The 21,949-nt window shown below is 38.4% G+C and overlaps 1 protein-coding gene across 2 annotated transcripts in view; it reads right to left on the bottom strand.

Annotated features, from left to right (window-relative positions):
• Nucleotides 1-5,599: 5,599 nt before the first annotated feature.
• The window catches only part of PDE9A (phosphodiesterase 9A), a 54,960-nt gene continuing 38,610 nt past the window's right edge, over nt 5,600-21,949 (bottom strand). The window contains exons 11-16 of one of the 2 annotated variants that reach the window (XM_032220342.1): nt 21,662-21,775; nt 20,707-20,811; nt 16,151-16,279; nt 15,543-15,659; nt 12,199-12,265; nt 5,600-10,480 (exon numbers count right to left, since the gene is read on the bottom strand). In XM_032220342.1, the coding sequence (XP_032076233.1) occupies nt 12,215-12,265; nt 15,543-15,659; nt 16,151-16,279; nt 20,707-20,811; nt 21,662-21,775 (516 nt within the window). In that variant the 3' untranslated portion in view covers nt 5,600-10,480; nt 12,199-12,214. The remainder of the gene's footprint in view (nt 10,481-12,198; nt 12,266-15,542; nt 15,660-16,150; nt 16,280-20,706; nt 20,812-21,661; nt 21,776-21,949) is intronic. The other variant, XM_032220344.1, reaches the window with a different exon arrangement.

Here is a 21,949-nt window from a genome sequence, read left to right as displayed (position 1 = left end):
CCCGTGGAGATCCGCACCCTCACCACCGTCCAGGCCTTCCGCACGGCCCTTAAGATCTGGCTATCCCGTCAGGCCTGGGAATAGGACTTTACTCTCTCCCCGCCCGAATGCCGAGTGAATGTTGTGCTTTTATTGTTAATTATTTTTATTCACATTTTCTTTTATGTCTTGTCTTGCACTCCCCTCCCTCATTATTGTAAGCCGCCCTGAGTCCCCTCAGGGAAAAGGGCGGCCTATAAGTGTTCAATAAAACCTAAAAACCTAAAAAATATGCTTTCTCACAATGTCAAATGGACCCAAATCATTGCATAGTGGCAAACCTCTACCCACCCATCTTCTCCAGGAGTTGAGGCAATATATACTGTATTCAGGTAGTCCTCAACCTATCTCCACGATTGAGGCCAGAATATATGTTGCTAAGTGAGTTTTTTCCCATTTTACAACTTTTCTGGTCACATTTTGTTAAGTGAATCATTGCAGTTAAATTAGAAACCCAGTTGTGACTCTGGTTTCCCCAATGACTTTGTCAGAAAGTCTCAAGATTATCACATGATCTGAGGACATTGCAACCATTGTAAATATGAACCAGCTATCAAGCATCCAGATGTCAATCGCATGGCCATGGGGATGCTGCAATGGTCGTAATGGTCCATTGGTGGTTGTAAGTCACTTTTTTCAGTGCTGTTGTAACAGCATGGTCAAGGATTACCAGTAGTTATATAAGAAAGAAGCTGGCTTACTGCCATAGTTCATGGTCAAGCCCAATTACCCTTGGAATTTGGTATCTGAAGATTTTGTTGAGTTCACTAGTAGATACGATCTACTGAATCATAGAATCTATCAGAAGGAAGCCCTTAAAATGACTTAATTCCAGTTGTCTTTAGTGCACTTTAATAAGTAGAAACAAATGAAGTGTTAAGATAGTTTATGATAGCTATATTATCACAACAAATGGTGTCAGCAACAAGCTTCAGTGGTGCAAAAATACACTATCACTTCATGTCACAAATCTGCCATTAAGTACTGACATAATAACATCTCACTAGAACATAAGTGCCAGTATTTGTGTCATGATTGGCACTGTAGTTAAGTTGACCTCTTTTAACAATGAAAAGGTAAAGGAGTCCCTGTGAATTGATTTTACTCTGCTAGTCGTAGCGGCCTACAGAGGGCTCTGCTTATCTCCATTTCAAGGCCATTGAGCTAGTGCTGTCAAAGATGTTTCCATAGTCATCTTGCCACACAATTATTCATTTTAACAGTAAAGGAGTAATAAACATTTGGAACATCTATTTTAGACTGTATTCAACCAAAGTGAAGTTTTCAATTTTTTTAGACCAAAGCTTGCAATTTGATGTTAATTGCAGTATTTGAATAATATTTGATCATCATTAAAATACCAGATTTTGCTATATAGGTGATAGCAATTTGAATGCACTTGATCAGCCTCTTGTTTTGTGTATTTAAATCCCAATTAGTTACATGCAAAATTAAGTGTAAAATTCAGATGATTGTGGATACTGCCCCCATTTCCTTTCCAATTATTTTGCATAAAGAAAATAGCAATTTGAAATATTTGTATAGATTTTGACTATGCAGAGAACAAAGCCACATGTTTTGATGCCTGTCCAATGGACATAATTTCTATCCACATGAGACAGATTCCAGAAAATCCATGTATTTTTAAAAATTTGATGCTCAGGTAGGTAGTTTAGTATAGCTAGTTTTGTCAGGGTTAGTTTTATAGATGCTATTTCAGGATTTTGTTTTTGGAATTTATGGGTGGTTAATAGAAAGTGAGAAGAGCATTGTGGAAAGCATTAGATGTAAATGGTTTGAGGCAGGAGTACATGGAATTGGGAAGTTGTTCTGTTTCAGGTCACACACAAACACAGTACTCAGAAGCTGATTAACAGCAGACAATGTAATTCAAATACCTAGCAGAAAGTGCTTGCTTGCAAAATGCTAATTACAGTCAAAGAAGCGATAGTTTAATTCAAATATGTTCTAAGACTGACATAGTCAAATCAAGTTGTCAGCTAGTCCAAGAATCAAAGAGTGACAAACAGAAACAACAGCTGCAACTAGGATTTTAAATAGTTGTTTCCAACAAAGGCTGCAAGCAAAGCAGCTACCTAAATATGTCTGCAGACAACCGGCTGCAATTACTCATCCCCTGCCCAGCAAGGGTCTTCACCGAGGAGTGCTGCTCTGCTTGCCTTGGTATATGTCTAGGCCTGAAAGTTGTTCCTCATCATCTGATTGGGTCCAGCTGAACAGGAAATGCCTGTGTTTAGCAGTCTCATTTGAATTCTGATTTCCCAAGATTCAAGATCAAGAGTCAGATTCTGAATCATGGCTCAGTAGCTAAGGTGGTAAAATAAGAGAAAAGGGGAGATTCATAGCAGAGTGGAGAGACTGTTTATGGGGTGCAGACCTAGAATTGGAAAGTGAATAATAAACCTTTGGATTGAGACAGAAGCATTAGTAGCAGCTGATGTATCACCTTTTACACAGAAAATTATAAGAATATAGCTGTTAAAAAACTATGTGATGAACAGGCTGTATCCCATCTGTAAAGATTTGGTTGCTTAATCTTCTCATACATTGTGTGGTATTTCTAGACCAGGAGTGTCAAACTTGTGTCATCACGTGGCGTATCAGGACATTCCCCCCATCGCTAAACCGGGTGGGGGCAGGGGCAGCACATGATGCATCTGGCCAACGGGCCACAAGTTTTGACACCTCCTCTAGACCCTTGGTGTGCAAAGTTTTTTCTTTGCATTTGTTCATAGCATAATAGTTCATTGTATAGAACTAATGAATCTTTTTTTTACTCTTCCTTTTGTATTAATCCTGTAATTAAACCAGGTGTGGCCATGTTATAGTGAAATGAACATCTGCACATTTAATGAAGTAATATATGGTCAGAAGAAGTAAAAACATACTTTTCCTTACTTTGTTACACTTCTTGGCTTGAAGCCATTTTTCTCCTGCCTGGTAAATTTCCAGGAAGAAACAACTTAGAGCAGTGCAGCAAGATGTTTCGTTTAGTATAACAAATACTGTATATCATTCCTGTTCTTGGTCATACCGATTTGGCTTTAAAAAGCTTTCTAAGATCTCATACTGATATTGCCAATTATTCATATGATGAAGAGCACCTCTGAGTTATGCTGAATCAAAAAGATAGCTGAACTACATTTAAGAATGATTACATTATAATAGCTTTTCCAAAAGCCTGAGAAGCATAGAATTAACTTTGATGTATTTATGCATAAAACATGCATTACTCTTACTATCTACAAAGCATTTGAATCTTGTCCTATTTTGGCAGCTGCAATTTAGTGTGTACTTATAAGCAAAAATTCCGGCAATTAATTGCAGGTGCAGAATAGTGCTTGAGATAACAAGAATGCAGAGTTTTGATCACAATAGCTCCTTTTTTAAAGACCTAGTTTATTTTAGCTACTCTTCAATCTGCTTTCTAGTCTAGGACACACTTCCCAGGTGTAGAAAGTGCATTAGTAATTCAAGTTGAAAAGATAGCAGGGCTAATGTGCTCTTCAGTTTATTTTGTATTGCTCTAGTCACACAGACAGTCCAATCCTATACTTACCAAATCAAACCACTGTTTGGTTCCTATAATTAACAGAATAATCACATTGAAATAGTCAAGAGTGGGATGGTGAAAGATTATAATGACATGATTTTAAACAGTGAATAGTTCTCACAATATAAAAAAGAAAAAAAATCCCATGACTCACTATGCCCCATAGCATTGCTTAAAAGTTACTTTTCTGTTTCTGAAGTAGTGGGGGGGGGGAGTAATTGATTTCTCCAGGCATCAAACCATGGCCTGAATGCAGCAATAGCACTTAGACTTATATACCACTTCACAGTGCTTTACAGCCCTCTTTAAGATGTTTACAGAGTCAGCATATTGCCCCCAAGCAATTTGGGTCCTCATTTTACCCATCTCGGAAGGATGGAAGCCTGAGTCAACTTTGATATGGTGAGATTTGAACTGCTAAATTGCAGGCAGGCAGCAGAAGTAGCCTGCAGTACTGCACTCTAACCACTCGGCCACCATGGCTCATATGTCTTGGCAACCACTTTTCTGCCATGTCATAACATTGCCTTCATCTCATATTCAAAACATACCTCTGATAGCTCCTGGTATGTTTGTGAGTTGTTCCAGTTTTGAAGTACCATTTTCTTTCTTATGCAAGCCATAGTAGACTAAGCAAAGTGGTATCCTTTTTTCCATCAAAACCTCCCTTCCTTGCTATGTCTAGATCTAGGAATGAAAGGAATCAGAGCACTTTGGCCAGATTGAAAAAATACCATGAGCAGGGGTTGAGAGAGATCAAATGACCCTTGAGAGTAATTTTAATATTGCCTCCTAAGTCATGCATGATGGTATACAAAGATAACAATTTTTGGTTCTAAATATTGTAAAGAGAAGCATACATTCCATCCAAATGATTGAGCCAAGTAATTTAAATTAAATCACGCAACCATTTGGACCAAGTAAACAGTGTCAACTTCTTAGATTTTTATAAGTTTCGCTGTTGAAAGTTTATTGCTAATCATTTGCAGTGGCTTGTTCTCATACAAATAGACATTTACTCTATCCTTAAGTCAGAAACCCCTCAACCTCATGTGGGCTGTAAAAGCTGAAATATGTAAAAGAAGGAAATGTTAATAATCTGTATGAGATGCTCTGAAGGAATGTAATGCTTTTGTTTTTGACATGCTACGTAATACTTGATGCTGTGACCTAAGGCTATTCAATGGGGGAAACCCAATTTAACCATTTAACCAGCCTTCAATTATCACTTCTCTTAGTAGATGTATAGGTTACTTCCTTAAAATATCAAAACATTAAAACAATATTAAAAACTGGAACTACTAGTAACAAAATAGAATGTTATCCTATTGTTTTCCCATCCCCTTTAACTAAAATCAAATATGGAGATGTTTGTCCTAGCAAGCTGATAAAAGCCAAAACTAGGTGGGCCTAGTTAGGAGACCTATGTATACAAGATGGGGAGGAGGAAGAAAAGCACTTTTGCTTAGTGTTATGAAATCAGTAATAGCAGATTATTCTATAGTTTTTGTTTTTTTTACTGCTAAAAATAATTATTAACAAACATACCAGCTTAAAACCAATTTACAATATCTGCAATTTAAAAGGTAGGCTAATAGTTACAAAATGGTTATGATGTACATAAATTAAGCCCAGCTAGGTGGCAACACCTTGCTGTTCTTGGTTATATTAAATAACTTAAGTAAAGGGTACGTCTGAGAAGTATGTAGATCAAAGGTGGTATTCAGCAGGTTCTGGCCAATTCTGGAGAACCGGTAGCGGAAATTTTGAGTAGTTCAGAGAACCGGTAAATACCACCTGACAGGCACTGCCCCCATTTATTCTCTGCCTCCCAGCTCCCAGCTAATCAGGAGGAAATGGGGATTTTGCAGTAACCTTCCCTGAAAGTGGGGAGGGAATGAAGATTTTACAATATCCTTCCCCTGTAGTGGGGAGGGAATGGAGATTTTACAGTATCCTTCCCCTACCATGCCCACCAAGCCATGACACGCCCACCAAGCCACTCCCACAGAACCAGTAGTAAAAAAAAAATGAATCCCACCACTGATGGGAGACTACCAATCCCTAAAGTTAAGGATTTGGGAAAGAAAAAAATGAACAAAAAAACCCCATCAAAACTAATCTGAAGGAAGTACCTGTATTGTATTACTTGCATATGTTTGTGAAATGAATGGAGCTGAGCTTGAAATATTATTATCTAATTTTTCAAACACATAAATACACAGACATACATGTCAAACTAAGCATGTCATCCATGCAGGATCCAATCTGAGTTGGTCACCGTGACCAGATTTAATCTTACAAGCTTTTGGACTTGTGCTGGAGCCCACCCGCAGGGAACCTCTCTCTGTGGGTATAGCATATAGAGAGAGGTTCCCAGAGGTTGGGCTCCAACACAATGTTTTTATATTGTAATATAATTTTAATTATTCTGCTTCTGTAAGCTGCCCAAGTAACTCTTATGTACAGTAAATAAACAAACTACAGTAAATAAACAAACAAACAAATAGAACAGCTTGGTAAGTATGCCTGGAAAAATTTATAATTTTGATTGAAAGGACACAAGAGGCAACAATGACCTAAATCTGAGATATTTAATATGACTTTATGCCAAAAAAGAAATATACAGATCATATTTTTGATCTTTAGCAAGTAACTGAGAAATAAATTTTATTGCACATTTTGTGGTTTTGAAAAAGGATATGATAAAGTGAATAGGCTTGAATTACAGAACACTGCACAGCTGTAAGTTGATTACCGAATGTGGTAAGAATGCAATATAAAGCATGCATGAGAATAAAGAAATGGCTTGACATTGAGCAGGAATTAGACTAGGATGTATGAGACCACCTTGGTTGTTCAATATCTGTGTAAAAATGTATAAGAAATGCATATGATGACCTTAGAGAAGTATTGGGGACATGAATGTACATGTAATTTTTATGTAGACAATACCATGTTGTTTAGTGTGAATTTGAAATATTTGTATCTTGTTAGCATGTATGATGCAATATTTAAAATTATACTGATTTAATCTCCTAACCCTGGTCAAGATAAATCTGGATTGACAACTGTGTGATACTTTCGAAATGACCAGGATCAGGAAGCATCCAAAATCGTGGCCAAATTTTAGGTCATGACAGTGAAAGTCAGTAATCTAGCTAGCTTAGTCATAGGTACAAATACACAGATTTATATTCTGTATTTTCAACTTTTTTGTCTATGGCCATATATTTTAATAAAAATTAAAATTATGACAGGAAAAAAGCAGGCTTTTAAACACTCTGTTAACCTATTGGAGCTGTTGGAGGTCATAAACAGCAATTTGAATTTTGCTCTCAAAGACTGGTAGGCTTAGTGTTTAGCTGCTAAGAGTGTAATAACAAGTTAATATGCTCATATATAATGGCAATGAATAGAAAATGCAGGTGCAAGCTCTTTACAGTTTTCTCTTGCCTCAAACCATTTTTTCTCATATAATCATCTTTAATTTGGAGAGGGAAGCAGCCCAGAGATTTGTGATAAATATCAGAAATACAATAACAGAACACGATAGCAGTGTATTTTGGTTTCATTTTAAGAAGTTACAGCTGTTTAGAAGAATGCATTTAATTCATTTGATGCATAAGTGCCTCCAAACAACAACTCATAAATAAGGACATTTTCAACCTTCTTCCTCAGAAGTGGGCTAATTACTAATTGGATGACTACAAAATTGTGCAAAATCTACGTTGTGGGTGGATTAAACAATATTCTTCATCACCAGTAATGGATTAAAAAACAGCAAATCATTCATCCTAAACACATGGAGAAATACATTAAAATCCAAAGATGAATACAAGTTATGGTCCTCCAAAGCATCTTACCATAATGAACATGGGGAGATTATTATTCAGTTAAGTGAACCAGCTTTGTCTTCTGGCAAAGGAAGCCTGGCATTTATTTCCTCTTGTGTGGAAGAAAAGTTGGAGCTCCCACCTACATATTTCCTTTTTTGTGTGAAAAGAATTGGGTTTTAGCAAGCTGCATTTAACTGGCATGGATGTGTTCTTCAATAAGAAACATTCATGTCCTTGGAATGCAGCACCTTCCTTATGTGTGGTTCTGTATTTATAAGTAGAACAACTTGTGAAAGTTCAGAGTAGAAATTCCATACATTCTCATTTTAGTAACACCTTGATGGTAGGTGAAGAAGAAGATAGGTAGTTGGTATTTATTTCTCTTTAATCATTGTGTTCATCTTCAATGTATTTTCTAAGCATCTGTTTTGAAGAACGGAAACATCACAGGTATTTCTCTTTCCTGTTTTGTACATATTTCTGGTGCTCATCTGTATTTATTTAGGAACATGTGTTAGCTGCCCCAATCTGGCTGACTGGGCAGTATATGTGAGTAAATCGATATAAAGTACTTCAATAATTAAAACAAAGGTAAAATCTCTGGTCCTGGATTGGATCCTGCACAATTAAAACAGTCCATTGCGACTCCCACATAAGGGCAGTTATACAATTAAGCAAAACTTTGGACTAAACTCAGGAATACGCCCAACATTTTATTTGTCTATATGCTGCCTATCACATTTCTTCCCAAGATTTTTCATTTATTGGTTAATCTTGACTTGGCTGTCAAAACTCAGTGCATCATACAGAAGAGTCTTTGAGGGTCTCTTTGCACCTCATTTTATCCCAGTCAGATAACATATCTTTTCTCATTGTTTTTTCACACATTGTGTAAAGCCAAATTTCCTGTGTATATCAAAAGTCATTAGCTGTGGATAGCAATAGGAATAGCAATAGTGGATAATAAATGATAATAAAGACCACATGGTACACCAAGTCAAAATTAAATCACATTGTAGCTTAACATGATATTTGAACTAGACCCATTTTTTTAAAAAACAGTTCATTTTGCCTATTCTAGCTTTTGTATGTGTTATGTGTGCATAAGGCACTGTGTTGTTAATATCCTTTGGCCCAATGCAACACATGATTTGAAAAGATCCATTAGCTGAGCAGAGGTTCCACTCCAAACTGGACCATAATCATTCTCATCTTTATAAAATGGTTACCAATCTCTTGGTTAATGTAGGCAGACATCTGAAGACATCCTTTCTGTCAAGATTATCCACCTCGGACACCTTACTTTGAATGAGATTTGTTGGCTTGTTTTTGAAGATCCACTCTATCCCATCTTGCGATTTACCCAATTGTGAAGATTTTAACAAGTAAACTGCAATATTCCTTATTGCAGGATATCTACCACATGAGGTAGATTTTTCTTCAAAGAAAAAAATACTGCAGGCATACCAATTTTGGTTAAACCAAATCTTGCCAATGGTTCACTAGACGAACATAAGCTTACTGAAGTGTTATGTTTGTAGATTATTTCAGACAACTATATAAGACCAAATGAGTCTGTATAGCAAAAGAATTGAATAGTGATAAAAACTAAAGGTAGAAGAAAAATACCTACTCCAAGTGCAGCTTTAGTTGTTGATTATACTACTGCACCATTCGTCCTTGAAAGAGCAGTGTAGTGGTGGTTGCCATACAATCTCTCTTTCTATCCAAATAGCTTATTGAGCTTTTGAGTAACACAGGTAGATAATTTTTAGACTCCTTCCATATCCAAGATTTGTGTCTGATCTAGGACCGATCCTCATGATACAGTATTTTGGAGAATTTCACTAGCTAAGCCAATTAGGTTTTGCCCAATTGCTGCTGTAGAAGAAATGCTGAAATAACAGCTGAATTGTGTTTTGATAAATCCTTCTTTCACTGGTAATTTGTAATAGTTTACTTTAAAGAGAAGAATGCCAGAACTGTTGCATGACAAGGTGATTCTGTTCATCTGCTGGTTAGGCTTCTGGGTCTCTGCCCCAATGCCTTGGCTTCATGGGGTTGCTGAACCCATGTCAATAATGCCACAGATATCAACAGCATCTTGATTGTTTCAGAATTTAAGGACAGGTCTTACAATGGTTTGCCAAGAATCGCATTCCAAAAAGTGGTCAAGTCTACAATAAAAACTAGATTAGATTTAAAATGTAGTTGAAATTAACATGCCATGGAATTTAAAATAAATTATTAATAGGATTACAGCCACAAAATTAATAATTTTATATTTTGGGAGTCACATTAAAAATGATCATTTGACAACAAGTTTTGGAATCTTTCTGGAGGCCACATGCCTTTCTGGGAAAATAGCAGACTGCACACTTAATTTCCTCGGACGTAATCTCTGTTTTTAGAGGGAACAGTTCAGTTATAAAAATGAGTGTAACAAAGCAGCATTTGTGGAAATGGAATGAAGAACAAGCAATGAGAGGTAGCCCCGGGCTTCAATTCTCTCAAGCTGTTGCAAACAGCTGCTGACCAGTAAAGCAGAGAACTGTTTTCTTAGCTAAAATTGATGTTTTGTCAAACGTGAGAAAAGTGACAGAAAGAAAGCAGAAAGTGGGGCAGAATCTGGTTCCTATTTTATACTGTAACTATTTCTGAAATGACTCTTCATATAAATTCATTACACACACACATCCCAACGTTTCCAGAAAGTCACCCAATGCATTAAAAATAATCACATATAAAATATACAAAGGGAATAATTACAACAACCATTTGTTTGTTTTGGTATAAGAATATATTATTTAAAAGACCACTTTAAAAATTAAAAAAATGTATGCAACAATGGTGGCACTTTAACATTTGCACTCATTAGGAAAAATACTAGTCTTTAGAAAAGGAATGTGAAAAGTGCTTGAGTAGTGTTAATTATTCAGCTTCATTCTTGATCCATGCTGGATAATCCCACAATGCTTCAATGAACTTGCCAAACCGCTAAAGGATCTTTTTTTTATCAACTGTAATGCTAAAATTAAAAATATAAACATCATTAGGCTCAAAAAATAAGGCTCTGTTTGCTCTGCTGTCATAATGCTGGCTTCTCATTCCCAGCCCATTTGACCATTTTAAGCTACTGTAGGTGCACTTCTCCCACTCCCCTGGCCTTTGAAAATAATTTACTGGGGCAGTCTGCTAGCCTAGGACAAAGAAAGTTGGCAAGAGAAGTGATGGTATTGGCTGCTGACTCTTTCCCCACCAAGCCTCTCATTGTATAGAACTACTCTGTGGGATCAGAAACCTGGCAACTAAAGAGCCCCCCCCCCTCCCCCAACCTAATGCTTAGTGGAAGAGCAGATGAAACCCATTGGAATCCACCAATCCCTTTAATTTTTTTTCGTTCCACATTGCAATTGTAAGGACAATGCCACTTTGATTGAGGAAAAATGGGGCCTTGCAACAACGTCAGTGCAAAGTAGACTGTGCTGCTGCCACAGTCACCGGAGCAACCATTCAAAATTACAATAGCACTGAAAAAATGACTTATGACCACTTTTCACACTTGCGACAAGTTGCAGCATCCCCATGGTCACGTGATCAACATTCAGATGCTTGGCAACTGGCATGTATTTATGATAGTTGCATTGTTCTGGAGTCATATGATCATTTTTTACGACCTGACAAGCAAAGTCAATGGGGAAGCTAAATTCACTTAACAACTGTGTTACTAACTTAAAACGTCAAGGATTCGCTTAACAACTGTAGCAAGAAAGGTGGCAAATTGGGGCAAAACTCATTTAACAACTGTCATGCTGAGCAACAGAAATCTGGGCTCAATTTTGGTCATAAATCAAGGACTGCCTGTAACATGGCTGTGAGGATAAACTCTATAATACAACTAACTAAGGAAATAGTAGGATTAAAGTAGACCAAGCAACAGACTCAATATAACCTTGTCAAAATAGAGTACTATTGGACTACAACTCTCTTCTACACTGCCAGCATGACTATCTTTCTAGAAGATAAAGACTGGCATATCTAGAGACAAGTCATATCTAATCTGCTTTAAAGCCCTTTGATACTAATATAGCTAAAGCAAATAATTAAAGATATTTGGGTTCCACTGACATCAGCGGGACTTGAATGTACCTATTTGTATTTCATTAGATTGTGACTTTTAGGTTTCTTCCATTCTTAGCTGCACTGTTACAATAATATTTGCTGCAACAGTTTCCTTTTGATAAGCCAATTATAGAAACTACTCGGCTTACTATTTTTGTTACTGATTCTCTATTATTTGACCCAAACAAAAGGTAATCTGAGATTTTCCCCAAGGCACTTCTGATTAGGAAAATTGAATATATATACAAAAGGTAAAGTATAAAGCAGTATATGGGCGATAGAAACAATGATTTGCAAGGATAGAAAGATAGAAAGAGATGTCTTAGCTGGTGTTGGCTTATATTAGATTTAACTAAGTTTCTCTTTTTTTCTTATCTTATGTCTTTAGTATATATTTTATTTTTTAATATTTATTTAAAAATTATATTTATAATATATTTATTAAAATGCTTATATTGTATATATATCTAATATTGTAGCATGATAGGAAGATATGTATGTATGCGTGCAATGAAATTGGCTGGATTCTTTTAGTACAACTTTTTCCTATTTTAAATATTTCAAAGATTTGACTATTAAATATTTGCTTTCGAAGAATAAGTAGAAATTATTTTGATATGTAACCTTTGTGCTTTGCTTTTCATTTCTTTCTGGTTTCACATGTCAAACTTTCATTCTTCTTCTTCTGAAACTGAAATAAAGTAACTGGTTTGTTGAAAGGCATGCCATTTCACAAATCAACCATTCAACCACTGTGTTATTAAATATCACACATAAAATTATTACTATGTGTGGACCAAAAAGATATATGGAGTAGTCCCTGCAAAGGACTATTTCAAAATCATTATAAGCTTTGTATTTATTTCCAATTGTTAGGTGTTCCAGCTAAGAAAAAAAATACAGTAGGTTTTGCATAGAAATGTACTGTTTCTTGCTGGGAGTTTCATAATCAAGATAACTCAAAATCCAGGGTAGGGCCAGACATTCTAATTAAGATTGCAATGCTCCTGCATTTTATCCTGGTCTGAAATTTTTTTGAGTGAGTTTAAAGTAGACCAATAGATGCAACAATGAGAATAATATTTGCATCAGAGATGCCCATAAAAACTGCAAGAGGCCCACTGTATCAGATCAATTATACAACTGCCCCAGCATTCTTTTTCTTTTATACAGTGGACCCAAGTTTTTATAAGATCTCACAGAAAGGATGCAACTGGCATTCAGTGGTGTTATCATGGCTAACAGCAATCCAACATCCTGGCATTTTGGAACTTTACCTGCTCCCTTTTAAAATATTCTAGGTAAGGGCCATCATTACATCTAGTGGAAGTGAATTGTATGGATTAATTGCACACTGCTTAAAAAAGTGGAAATCACTGGATTCACAATTTTGACATTGTTTCAAATAATCTGCAAAGATTGTTTTGAGAAGAGAGGATAAAGGGAGCTTTCAACTCCATTTTTCAGGATTCTTATAACCTTTTTCTCCCACCAGCTTCCCAAAGTTTCCTACTTCTGTACAGAATCCTTTCCTAAAACCAAATTTCAAGGTGACTTCACAAAGTCTGCTCAAATGCAATTCAGAAAGAAGGGCAACCATAGACGTGGAATGTTGTCTTTCTGGCAAGATGTCAACATGATGATTTATTAATTGGAGGTTAAAGTGCCCCCAAAACACAAAGTACATTTTCATGTGGTGGGTGTTTTTTTTTTTTAATGGACTGCTTTGAGAATAGCACTGAACTAAATCTACAGTAACTACTTAGGTAAATAAGGAAATCAGGACAGAAGCCATGTAACTAAATAATTAGAACTACAAACGTTATTAAACTTTTGTCCTATGTTTTGTGACTCTCACCAAGAGGAGTTTCCTTATGAAATAAAAAAATGGAGAATTTTCTCCAGAAAGATTCAGTCTTAAACATAATAAGTGAGGATTAAGAAAAAAATTAGGAAAGTTGAAAGTCAAGAAAATGCAACAAAAATCAGAAAGAACAATAGCCTGATTTTTATTAGCACGAGTTCCAAAGTCTTAGAACAACAAATTGGAAAGACCATGTATGTTGCCCTGTACAATGTTGTAGAAAAATCTTTAGCCTTTATTTTATTTGCCTGCTAAGAATTTTTAGCCACCTAAGCAAAATGCTGCCTTTTAAGTATGCTGGTAGAAGTGGGATATAACATCTGCAAGCCTATTTGATTAGTAGGCTGGCTTCACTGGTCATCACAGAAATCTACTTTGTGTTAATGTTCCCATTGTTTCATTATTCAGTTTGAAGGAACAGCCAGTTAAAATGAACTTTATCTTATTGGGAGGAAGACTATAGCCTGCTCAGCTTTCTGATGCACAACATAAAATATGGTTCACAGGAACTATAGCTGTCATTTCAAACAACCTCCAGAATGGACAGACCATAGACCTTCTAGATATTAGTCACTGTCTCCCACACAGATCAGCACATAGAAACAAAAATAAATCATACAGGTTACACAGTTGATATCATTCATGTCCTCCTTCGCAACCAGAGAGTAGAAAATAAGGCTTTTTAAAATAGAAGTTTGCTTCAAAGCCAAGAAGAAATGTGAATTGTAGGGATGGAATAAATTTGAATATAAAGGCCAAGACTGCAAAGTGGACTGGGAAGTCAAAAATAAAGGGAGGGCAGTGGCAAGAATACAGAATGGACATGCCCATTCAATCAGCTAGATTTGAGCTTGACTCAAGGGAGATAATACTTGGTTATTACACATATTGCCTACTGTACCTTGGATTTATATAATTGCCATTAGGGAACTGAGCTACCAAATATATTGAAATTGTTAATCGGCAGACAGATAATTAGCAGCTTCATGCGATCTCACATGAAGAACCAGATGTCTAATAAAATCATGGCCAAAGCTCATCAGAAACTGATGAAATAGGCTGGCAAGATCTAATAAGATTTCATAATTTTAACATTATTTGAATTGGGTGAGAAGAATGGGAGTATACTTTAGAGCAGGGGTGTCAAACTCGATTTCATCAGGGTTGTGTTTGACCTGGGGGGGCTGGGGGCGTTGCCTACTTGACATCACTTGTGTCAGGGCCGCCTGTGGTGGCCCAAGAGCCCTGTCGGCGAAAATGGGCTCCCAAGCTCCGTTTTCAGCTGCAACGGCTTCTTGCAACCCTTTGCCAGCAAAAAAGGAGCTTGGGAGGGCATTTGCAGTCCTCCCAAGCTCTGTTTTTGCTGAAAGAGACACCACGGGCAAGTCCTTTGCTGTTTCTGGGCCAGACCTAAGCAGCCCGTGGGCCGGATCCAGCACTTGGCCCTTGAGTTTGACACCCTTGCTTTAGAGCTATCTAGGAACCATTTGCTAACCCCAAGCATTGGTGTTTGAAAGCCAAGTATACAGTATATAATTTAGCACTTTCTAAAATCTGTGTTGAAGACAATTAACAGAGGAGCCATAACTGAGAACCAACAGAAGCAATACTTGGTGCGGTAAGCAAAACTAGAGAAAAAAAGGGCCTTTAGAGCCTCCAGAATATTTGTGGACAGGTAAATTTCTACTTATTTGTCTTTGGGGAAGAAAATAACTCTCCAAATGTTTCATAGAGATGAAACATACTAGAATAGCATTAAAAAGAAATCTGCACAATATACAGGGATGTGTTGTCGCCCCCCCCCCCCGTGTGCTATAGCAGCATAACCTATGTTGGCAGCCCTAATCACCATTTTGCACTCTTCACTATGCTTGAAATATACCTTTTTCTAGGACATCATAGGAGCAAAATAGTGACTATCACACATATCCATTCACACATAAACATTGGTTGAATAATGTTTGGAAAAGCAAACTAACCTGCTTTTTAAAAGAATAAGTCAGAGAAAGAAACACTTCAGATATTTTTCTAATGTTTTAAGTGCAGGCAGACTAAAGAAAGCTGGTTAGAAGAGAAGTGGGATACAAATAAGATAAAGAAATACCTGAGAAGGTGCTGTCCTGACCTCTTTCATAGCATCATCTATTTGTTTCAGCTCCTCATAGCGATCTTTGGATTCCCAAAGTGGCTGGAGCATTACGTCTTCAACTTCTGGAAAAAGCTAATATAATGGAGAAAGAAAAGGTAACAGTGTTGATTATCACTGATTTAAGAAATATGCTAACATTATAGCCTCGGGAGCCGAGGTGGCTCAGTGTTTAGGGTGCAGTACTGCAGGCCACTTCAGCTGACTGTTATCTGCAATTCAGTGGTTCTAATCTCATCGGCTCAAGGTTGACTCAGCCTACCATCCTTCCGAGGTGGGTGAAATGAGGACCCAGACTGTGGGGGCGATATGCTGACTCTGTAAACCGCTTAGAGAGGGCTGAAAGCCCCATGAAGCGGTATATAAGTCTAACTGCTATTGCTATTGCTATTATAATGTATACGATGAAGAAGGATTGGGACTAGGATCGTGGGAAATGGACACCTGTATTTTACAAAAGCCTGAGGAAAAAAATATTAATTAAAAAAAGATAAATTGTTCTATTAAATGAGGACACCATTTTAGTTGGTCAAATGGGGTTTGATTATATATTCCAAGTCCCTTACCCTTGTTACGGTTTCAAACATTGGAATAAGAACAAATTTGAGGAAGCCAATCTGTGCTGTAGGTTTTGTCACTTTGTCTCGGTCCATAAAAGATGCCACTGGAAGGCCTTCAGACTTTTCCCGGTCACTCTACAACAGATATAACAATGTGTCATAGGAATGTTAATACACAAACCATATCATTTATATATTTTAGTTCAATATTTAATGCCACTTATGTAACCTGCCTTTTAGCCCAAGCAGGAATTCCTAATTGCTGCTCAACCAGAGAAGAAGTATAGTTTCAGAACAAGAGTCCCAACTGATAACTGTTTCATAAATATCTCCGAAATATCTATCCCTCATACAATGGGACCTCGGGTCACGACCACAATTAGTTCCATAACCTTGATTGCAACCGGATTTGGTCGTGACCTGAATCTAATTTTCCCACTGGATTTTATGTAACTACAATCAGTCCGTTCCAGATCCTTACAAACTATATATTCATTTTTTAAAAAAGATTTTAAAGCACAAAAATAGTTAAATATGCCATAGAACTCATAGTGTAATAGTAAAATTCTTTAATAACAAAAATGTAAAGTCTGGCAACACGCTTAAGCCAGAGGCGTGCGGTGAGCTTCATGGCTGGTGAGGCAAGCGCGAAAGCCCCGCCGAAGCCCTGGTGCCGTGTCTGCCATAGAGCGGGACCGGGACCCGCTCTATGGCGGACACGGCACCGGGACTTTAAAGCCCTGGCGCCGGGGCTTTAAAGTGGCCGCAGGGCCCTGGCGGCATCCGCCATAGAGCGGGACCGGGTTGGGACTTTAAAGTCCTGCTGCCGGGGCCCTGAAGTGGAGGCCCGCTCATCTTGCCGGCCGGCGCGCGGACGCTCCGTGAGAGAGAAGAGGGCGAGCACTCAGGTCCTCCCCAGGGAGTGACTGCAGCGGCTCTTGCAGTCCCCTGGCTGAGGAAGTGCTCGCTCAGTGGCGGTCGCAGCGGCAGCTCTTGGCACCCGTTGGCCGAGCGAGAGGGGCAGGAAGTTTGGGAAGCGTGACCTCTTCCCTAGCATGGCCCTCCAGCTGCGCGGGGCGGGGGCAGGGAGGAGGGTAGGTGGGTGACTGCCACTCTGGGCTCTCCTCCACCCGCACTCACTCACTTACACACTCACTCCCTCACACACACACACCCCAAGCGCACCCAAAAAACCCAGGCGTGCACCTCTGGCCGCCCTCAGTCATACCAGTTTCTCACTTTTGCACTCCACACAGGCAAGCAGGCAGCCCCTCCCTCCCTCCCTGCATCTCGCAGTAGGCAGCCACGCCGTCTGAGTGCCTACAGAGGACCACCCACGACTTGACATGCGCCTGAGGGGCAAAAAGGCAGCATGCCGTTCCCTCCAGCCAATGCTCCGCTTACCTTCCGCTTGGGCAGTGGGGAGGACGCCACGTTTTCAGCCCCGAGAGTCTCTTTCCCCCTCCGCCCCATCCGGGGTGGTAGAATCCCAAACCCAGCCAGCTGAGTCAAAGCCCACCGCAGTCACGGCTGTTGCTCCGAAGCCTCCAGGAGCTCCGGCTCCTTTGCAAAAAAACTGAGCGGCGGGAGGGAAGGCGGTCCCTCGAGCCTGAAGTTTGTTTGAAGAACTGACTCCTCCCGGACTCGGCTCTCGTGCGGTCTCTTCTGACAAGAGCGAGCCTCCTCCTTCTCCCCCACTCCTCTCTCCTCTGAAGCGCGCCCTCCGAAATAACCCGCCCAACGTAAGCGTGCTCAACTGCAAGGCATGTTTCGCTGCTCCCAGATCAGGAGGCGGGAGAATCACGTGCCTCCTTTGCATATGAAATTTTTCGCTTTTTAACCCTTGCTTAACTCTTAAAAGGCGAAAAATTCCTCATGCAAAGGAGGCCCATAGTTCCCTCGCCTCCTCCTACAGTTAACACTAAGCAGACTCCAAGTCACTGTGACTTGGAGTCTGGCAGCAACTACCTTGGCTTTAATTATTTTTAAAAAATTCTTTAAAATTCTTTCCTTTTCCTCAGGAGACTAGTGAGGCCCCGCCTCCCCTGCCTCTAGTGACTGCACGTCCCTGGCTTAAGCCAAAAATGAACTAAAACAAAGACTTAAACGGAGGCTTGAAAACCAAAGAAAACAGACTTTATTCTTTGATCAAAGTTAAAGTTCTGGGTAAGAAATTCCAAGCACATGCACAAGAGACATAGGAGGAAAGTTCTACAAAGCATGAGACGATGCGGTGTCCTTTCTTATACCCACAAAAGTCTTAGTTCTTAGTATTCTAATTACTCTAGTCATATAATCTAACTACATTGCAAAACTCAGTCATATACCCTAACTTAGATTTACATCTTCCTACAACAGACAGATTCCTTTCTGGCAGTGTTTATCTTTTGTTATCTTTTCCCACCTTTTGTCTTCCTAATTGGCCATTCGGTTCCCTATTAACAGTACAAAAGGTGTGTGGATTGCTCTGGTAGTTTGAGATAGAGCCAATTCCTGGATGAAAAGGGTGTGTGGGGTGGCATTTAACGTGGGTCCCTAACACACAACAGGAAATTTAGCACTTAAAGAAAAATGGCAGGGAAGGGGAAATCAGCTGAAGCCGCATGTCAGGCCTGCAGCAGTTCCTTTAAGAATATTTGGCCTGCCACATTCTTATTAAGGGGGGGATTTAGCAAAGGGTAGAATGTGTTGTTTTCAAAATAAAAAAATTCCTTCCTAGAAGCTCAAGGTCATCTTTTGTCTCCCAAACTTTTGCACCTGATCGGAAGCAGTTGGGCGTAGGTGCTAGCGTGGAAGAAGAAGATTGGACCATGTGATGGACTGTGGGTGTGGGGACATGATTATGAACTTTTAACTGGGTGGGATTCTGATGTAACTTCCAGAGTCGGAATCGCATAGCACTATGCCAACATGCCTGCTTTATTAAATTGGAACTTTAAGCATAGTTTTGGCTTCGACTCTGATTTAATTTTACATGGTATTTGGAACACTTACACCGCATTTGATCGCCACCCGAGTATGTGTTCACAACCAGAATAAAAAAAATTGTGAATTTTTTGGTTGGAACCCAATTTGGTTATGGTCTGAGCCATTTGTGATCCGAGGTCCCACTGTATCTGGACTGGAAACGTGTAATGTAGAGAAGAGTGACCTAACCCTTTCCTATGGATGAATAATTTGCCCCCTGGAATTAACTCTGACTGTTACTCATGTATGTCTCGATTTTTTTAAAATAGGAGACTGATGTATACCTACCTCCAAATGAGAGAGAGATACTAAATTAGGCCCTGCATCAGTTTTTTTCTTCAAAATAAAAGGGGAAAATTAACTCCACATCCAAAGTACTGTGCATCAATATACAGGTGATGCAGATTAATTAAAAGAAGATCTAATCTCTCATGAGCTGCTATTCTTTTCTGATCTTATAGTATACATTTATATTACAGTATGTATAAATGTTTCTGTGTTTATAGACAGCAGGCAGACATACAGTTAAACATTGACATGAAATTGTTGGTCAAAGTTAGTTATTTTCCAATAAGGGAAAGATCTTAAATTTTAAAAAAAGCCTCCAACTCTTCTTCCTCTTTTCTGTTCTCAGTCACTAACAAACTTTACTTGATGTACATCACTGTGACAGCCTAATCTTTGGCAAACAAGCCATTCCTTTATATTTACCTATTGCTACCTACAATTGCCTCCAAAAGAGAGGTCTACTAAAGTGATCTTTCCAAAATAATTTGACTATTCTATTAAAAACTACTAGCCTTTCCTTTCTTTCTCTTAACATTATTTCACTGATTCACTGAGTCATGTAATTCAGCATCTACCACTTGACCCACTTAGGCTTCCTTAGCTGTGCTTTCTATTGCCTCAAATCTGACCTGCTTGAGTTTCTTTAAATATATATATATATATATATATATATATATATATATATATATATATATATATATATATATATATATATATATATATATATATATATATATATATATGCTGAGCTGACTTGGCAGAAACAATTCTCAAGAAAGAAGCAGCAACTTTCTATTAACATTTACCCTATTTGGCTATTATCATCTTTCTAGTTGCAAACTGCAGCAATCTACAGTTAGACACAAATCTTACTGAAAGTATTTTTTCAACATAGTGGATCCACAGAGTCAGTCCAATTTTTTTTTTTTTGTAGAAACAAAAGACAAAATGATGTCCCAAACCTCCTACTTCATCATCCATGTGCAGAAGGCAATCAGCCTGGCTGCTGAATCTTTGTGTAGCAATAACCAGAACACAACATATACTGTCCACCCTAGAGGGAAGCTAGCTAGGTTTTGGTACGATGGGAAAGACAAGTTGAGCTTGCAGATTCTTATGTGAAAGGGAGCTTGTGTGGGGATTGCCTATGCGGTTTTCCACTTTTCTGGTATCCACTACCACTTTCTAATTATGCTTTATAACAGAACCAGTCCTGTGATTCTAGCATGGCAGCATTGTTATTGAATAGACTTCAGATGGGATTTAAAAATATAAATTATTATGGTGATAATTGTGTATCTTTTTACCTGCATAAAATATTCTTCCAATAAGCAGTCCACCCATGGTTCTGCTATTTCCTTTGGGCGAACTTCGTTGGAGATATCACAGCACTTGATCAATATCATCTTCAACTGAAAACAGCAAATCAGTTTACAATGTGAGATCTTTATTTTATTTGCCAGTGTTTCTTACACTTTGTTGTGGAAAGTCAGCAGAGAAATTATTACTAGAACCAACAAGATTTGTTTGAAACAATGGACTCTCTGTAATGATCCCTGTACTGTATAACAGGAGGGGGGCCCTTTGTTCTAGTTGCCTGCCCCTCTTTTTAACTGCAAAGAGTAAAACATATGCTTACATATCCACCAAACCAAGGCAGCCTGTCCTCAACTCACCTGCTTTCTTGTTCACTGTAGAAATTAAAGTGATAAAAACCGATATTCCACAAAATGATGATTTGGAGTGCAGCATTTTGAACATGGACAATGAATGGAAATTGTATGGTCTACAAGAGGTTCTACTACTATAACTCCCAGAAGTTTAAACAAGCACAGCCAATGCAGGGCTGTGGAAAGCTGGCGGCTCACAATAATCTGAAGGGTCACAGATTCACCATACATAGGTAGGATTGCTCTGAAATAGTTATATTATTATTCCTGGCCCAGAATGAGACAAGGTCAGCTTCATGGGAACTGTGGTTGCCAAGCTATCCCAAGGATGCTATAAATGATTAATGGAAAAGTTCAGCTTTAAGGCCTGCTAAGCATTTTTCATGCATTTTTCCATCTCTAAATGATAAGAAACCAGAAGACTGAAGTTTTTGGATGTACATATGGAGGTTCCAGGAATCCAAAAAAGGATGTCAGGTTGCCCGATCCTGAAAGCAAGGTGGTATCTTTTTATTGATATTTAAGCCGGGTTGGAGAATCCTTTCCATCTGAATAAAAGCTAAATGCAAATAAAGAAAGAAAAGCATCTTACCTGAGTTACATGTTCCTCATTTGAATAGGCAAACTCATCTAAGATTTCTTTGAAAGAATCCAATATTTCAGCATGCTGTGCCATGTCTGTTGCTAGGATTAATGTAATTATTCCCTATATTGTTTAAGAAAAAAGAAGAAACAGTTTATGTTTCTTGAAGTAGACCTATTTTACCTTTCCATGTATTTCCCCCCTTTTTGGACAATGACATATTCTGAAGAAGGAAGCAATTTTGCGGAAAAACAGGACAGAATTTTGCTGAAACTCTATGCTAGGAATTTTTTTAAG

The sequence above is a fragment of the Thamnophis elegans genome, chromosome 6 (genome assembly GCF_009769535.1).
Source record: "Thamnophis elegans isolate rThaEle1 chromosome 6, rThaEle1.pri, whole genome shotgun sequence".
Classification (NCBI taxonomy): domain Eukaryota; kingdom Metazoa; phylum Chordata; class Lepidosauria; order Squamata; family Colubridae; genus Thamnophis; species Thamnophis elegans.
This window is presented reverse-complemented; position numbering and strand designations above follow the sequence as displayed.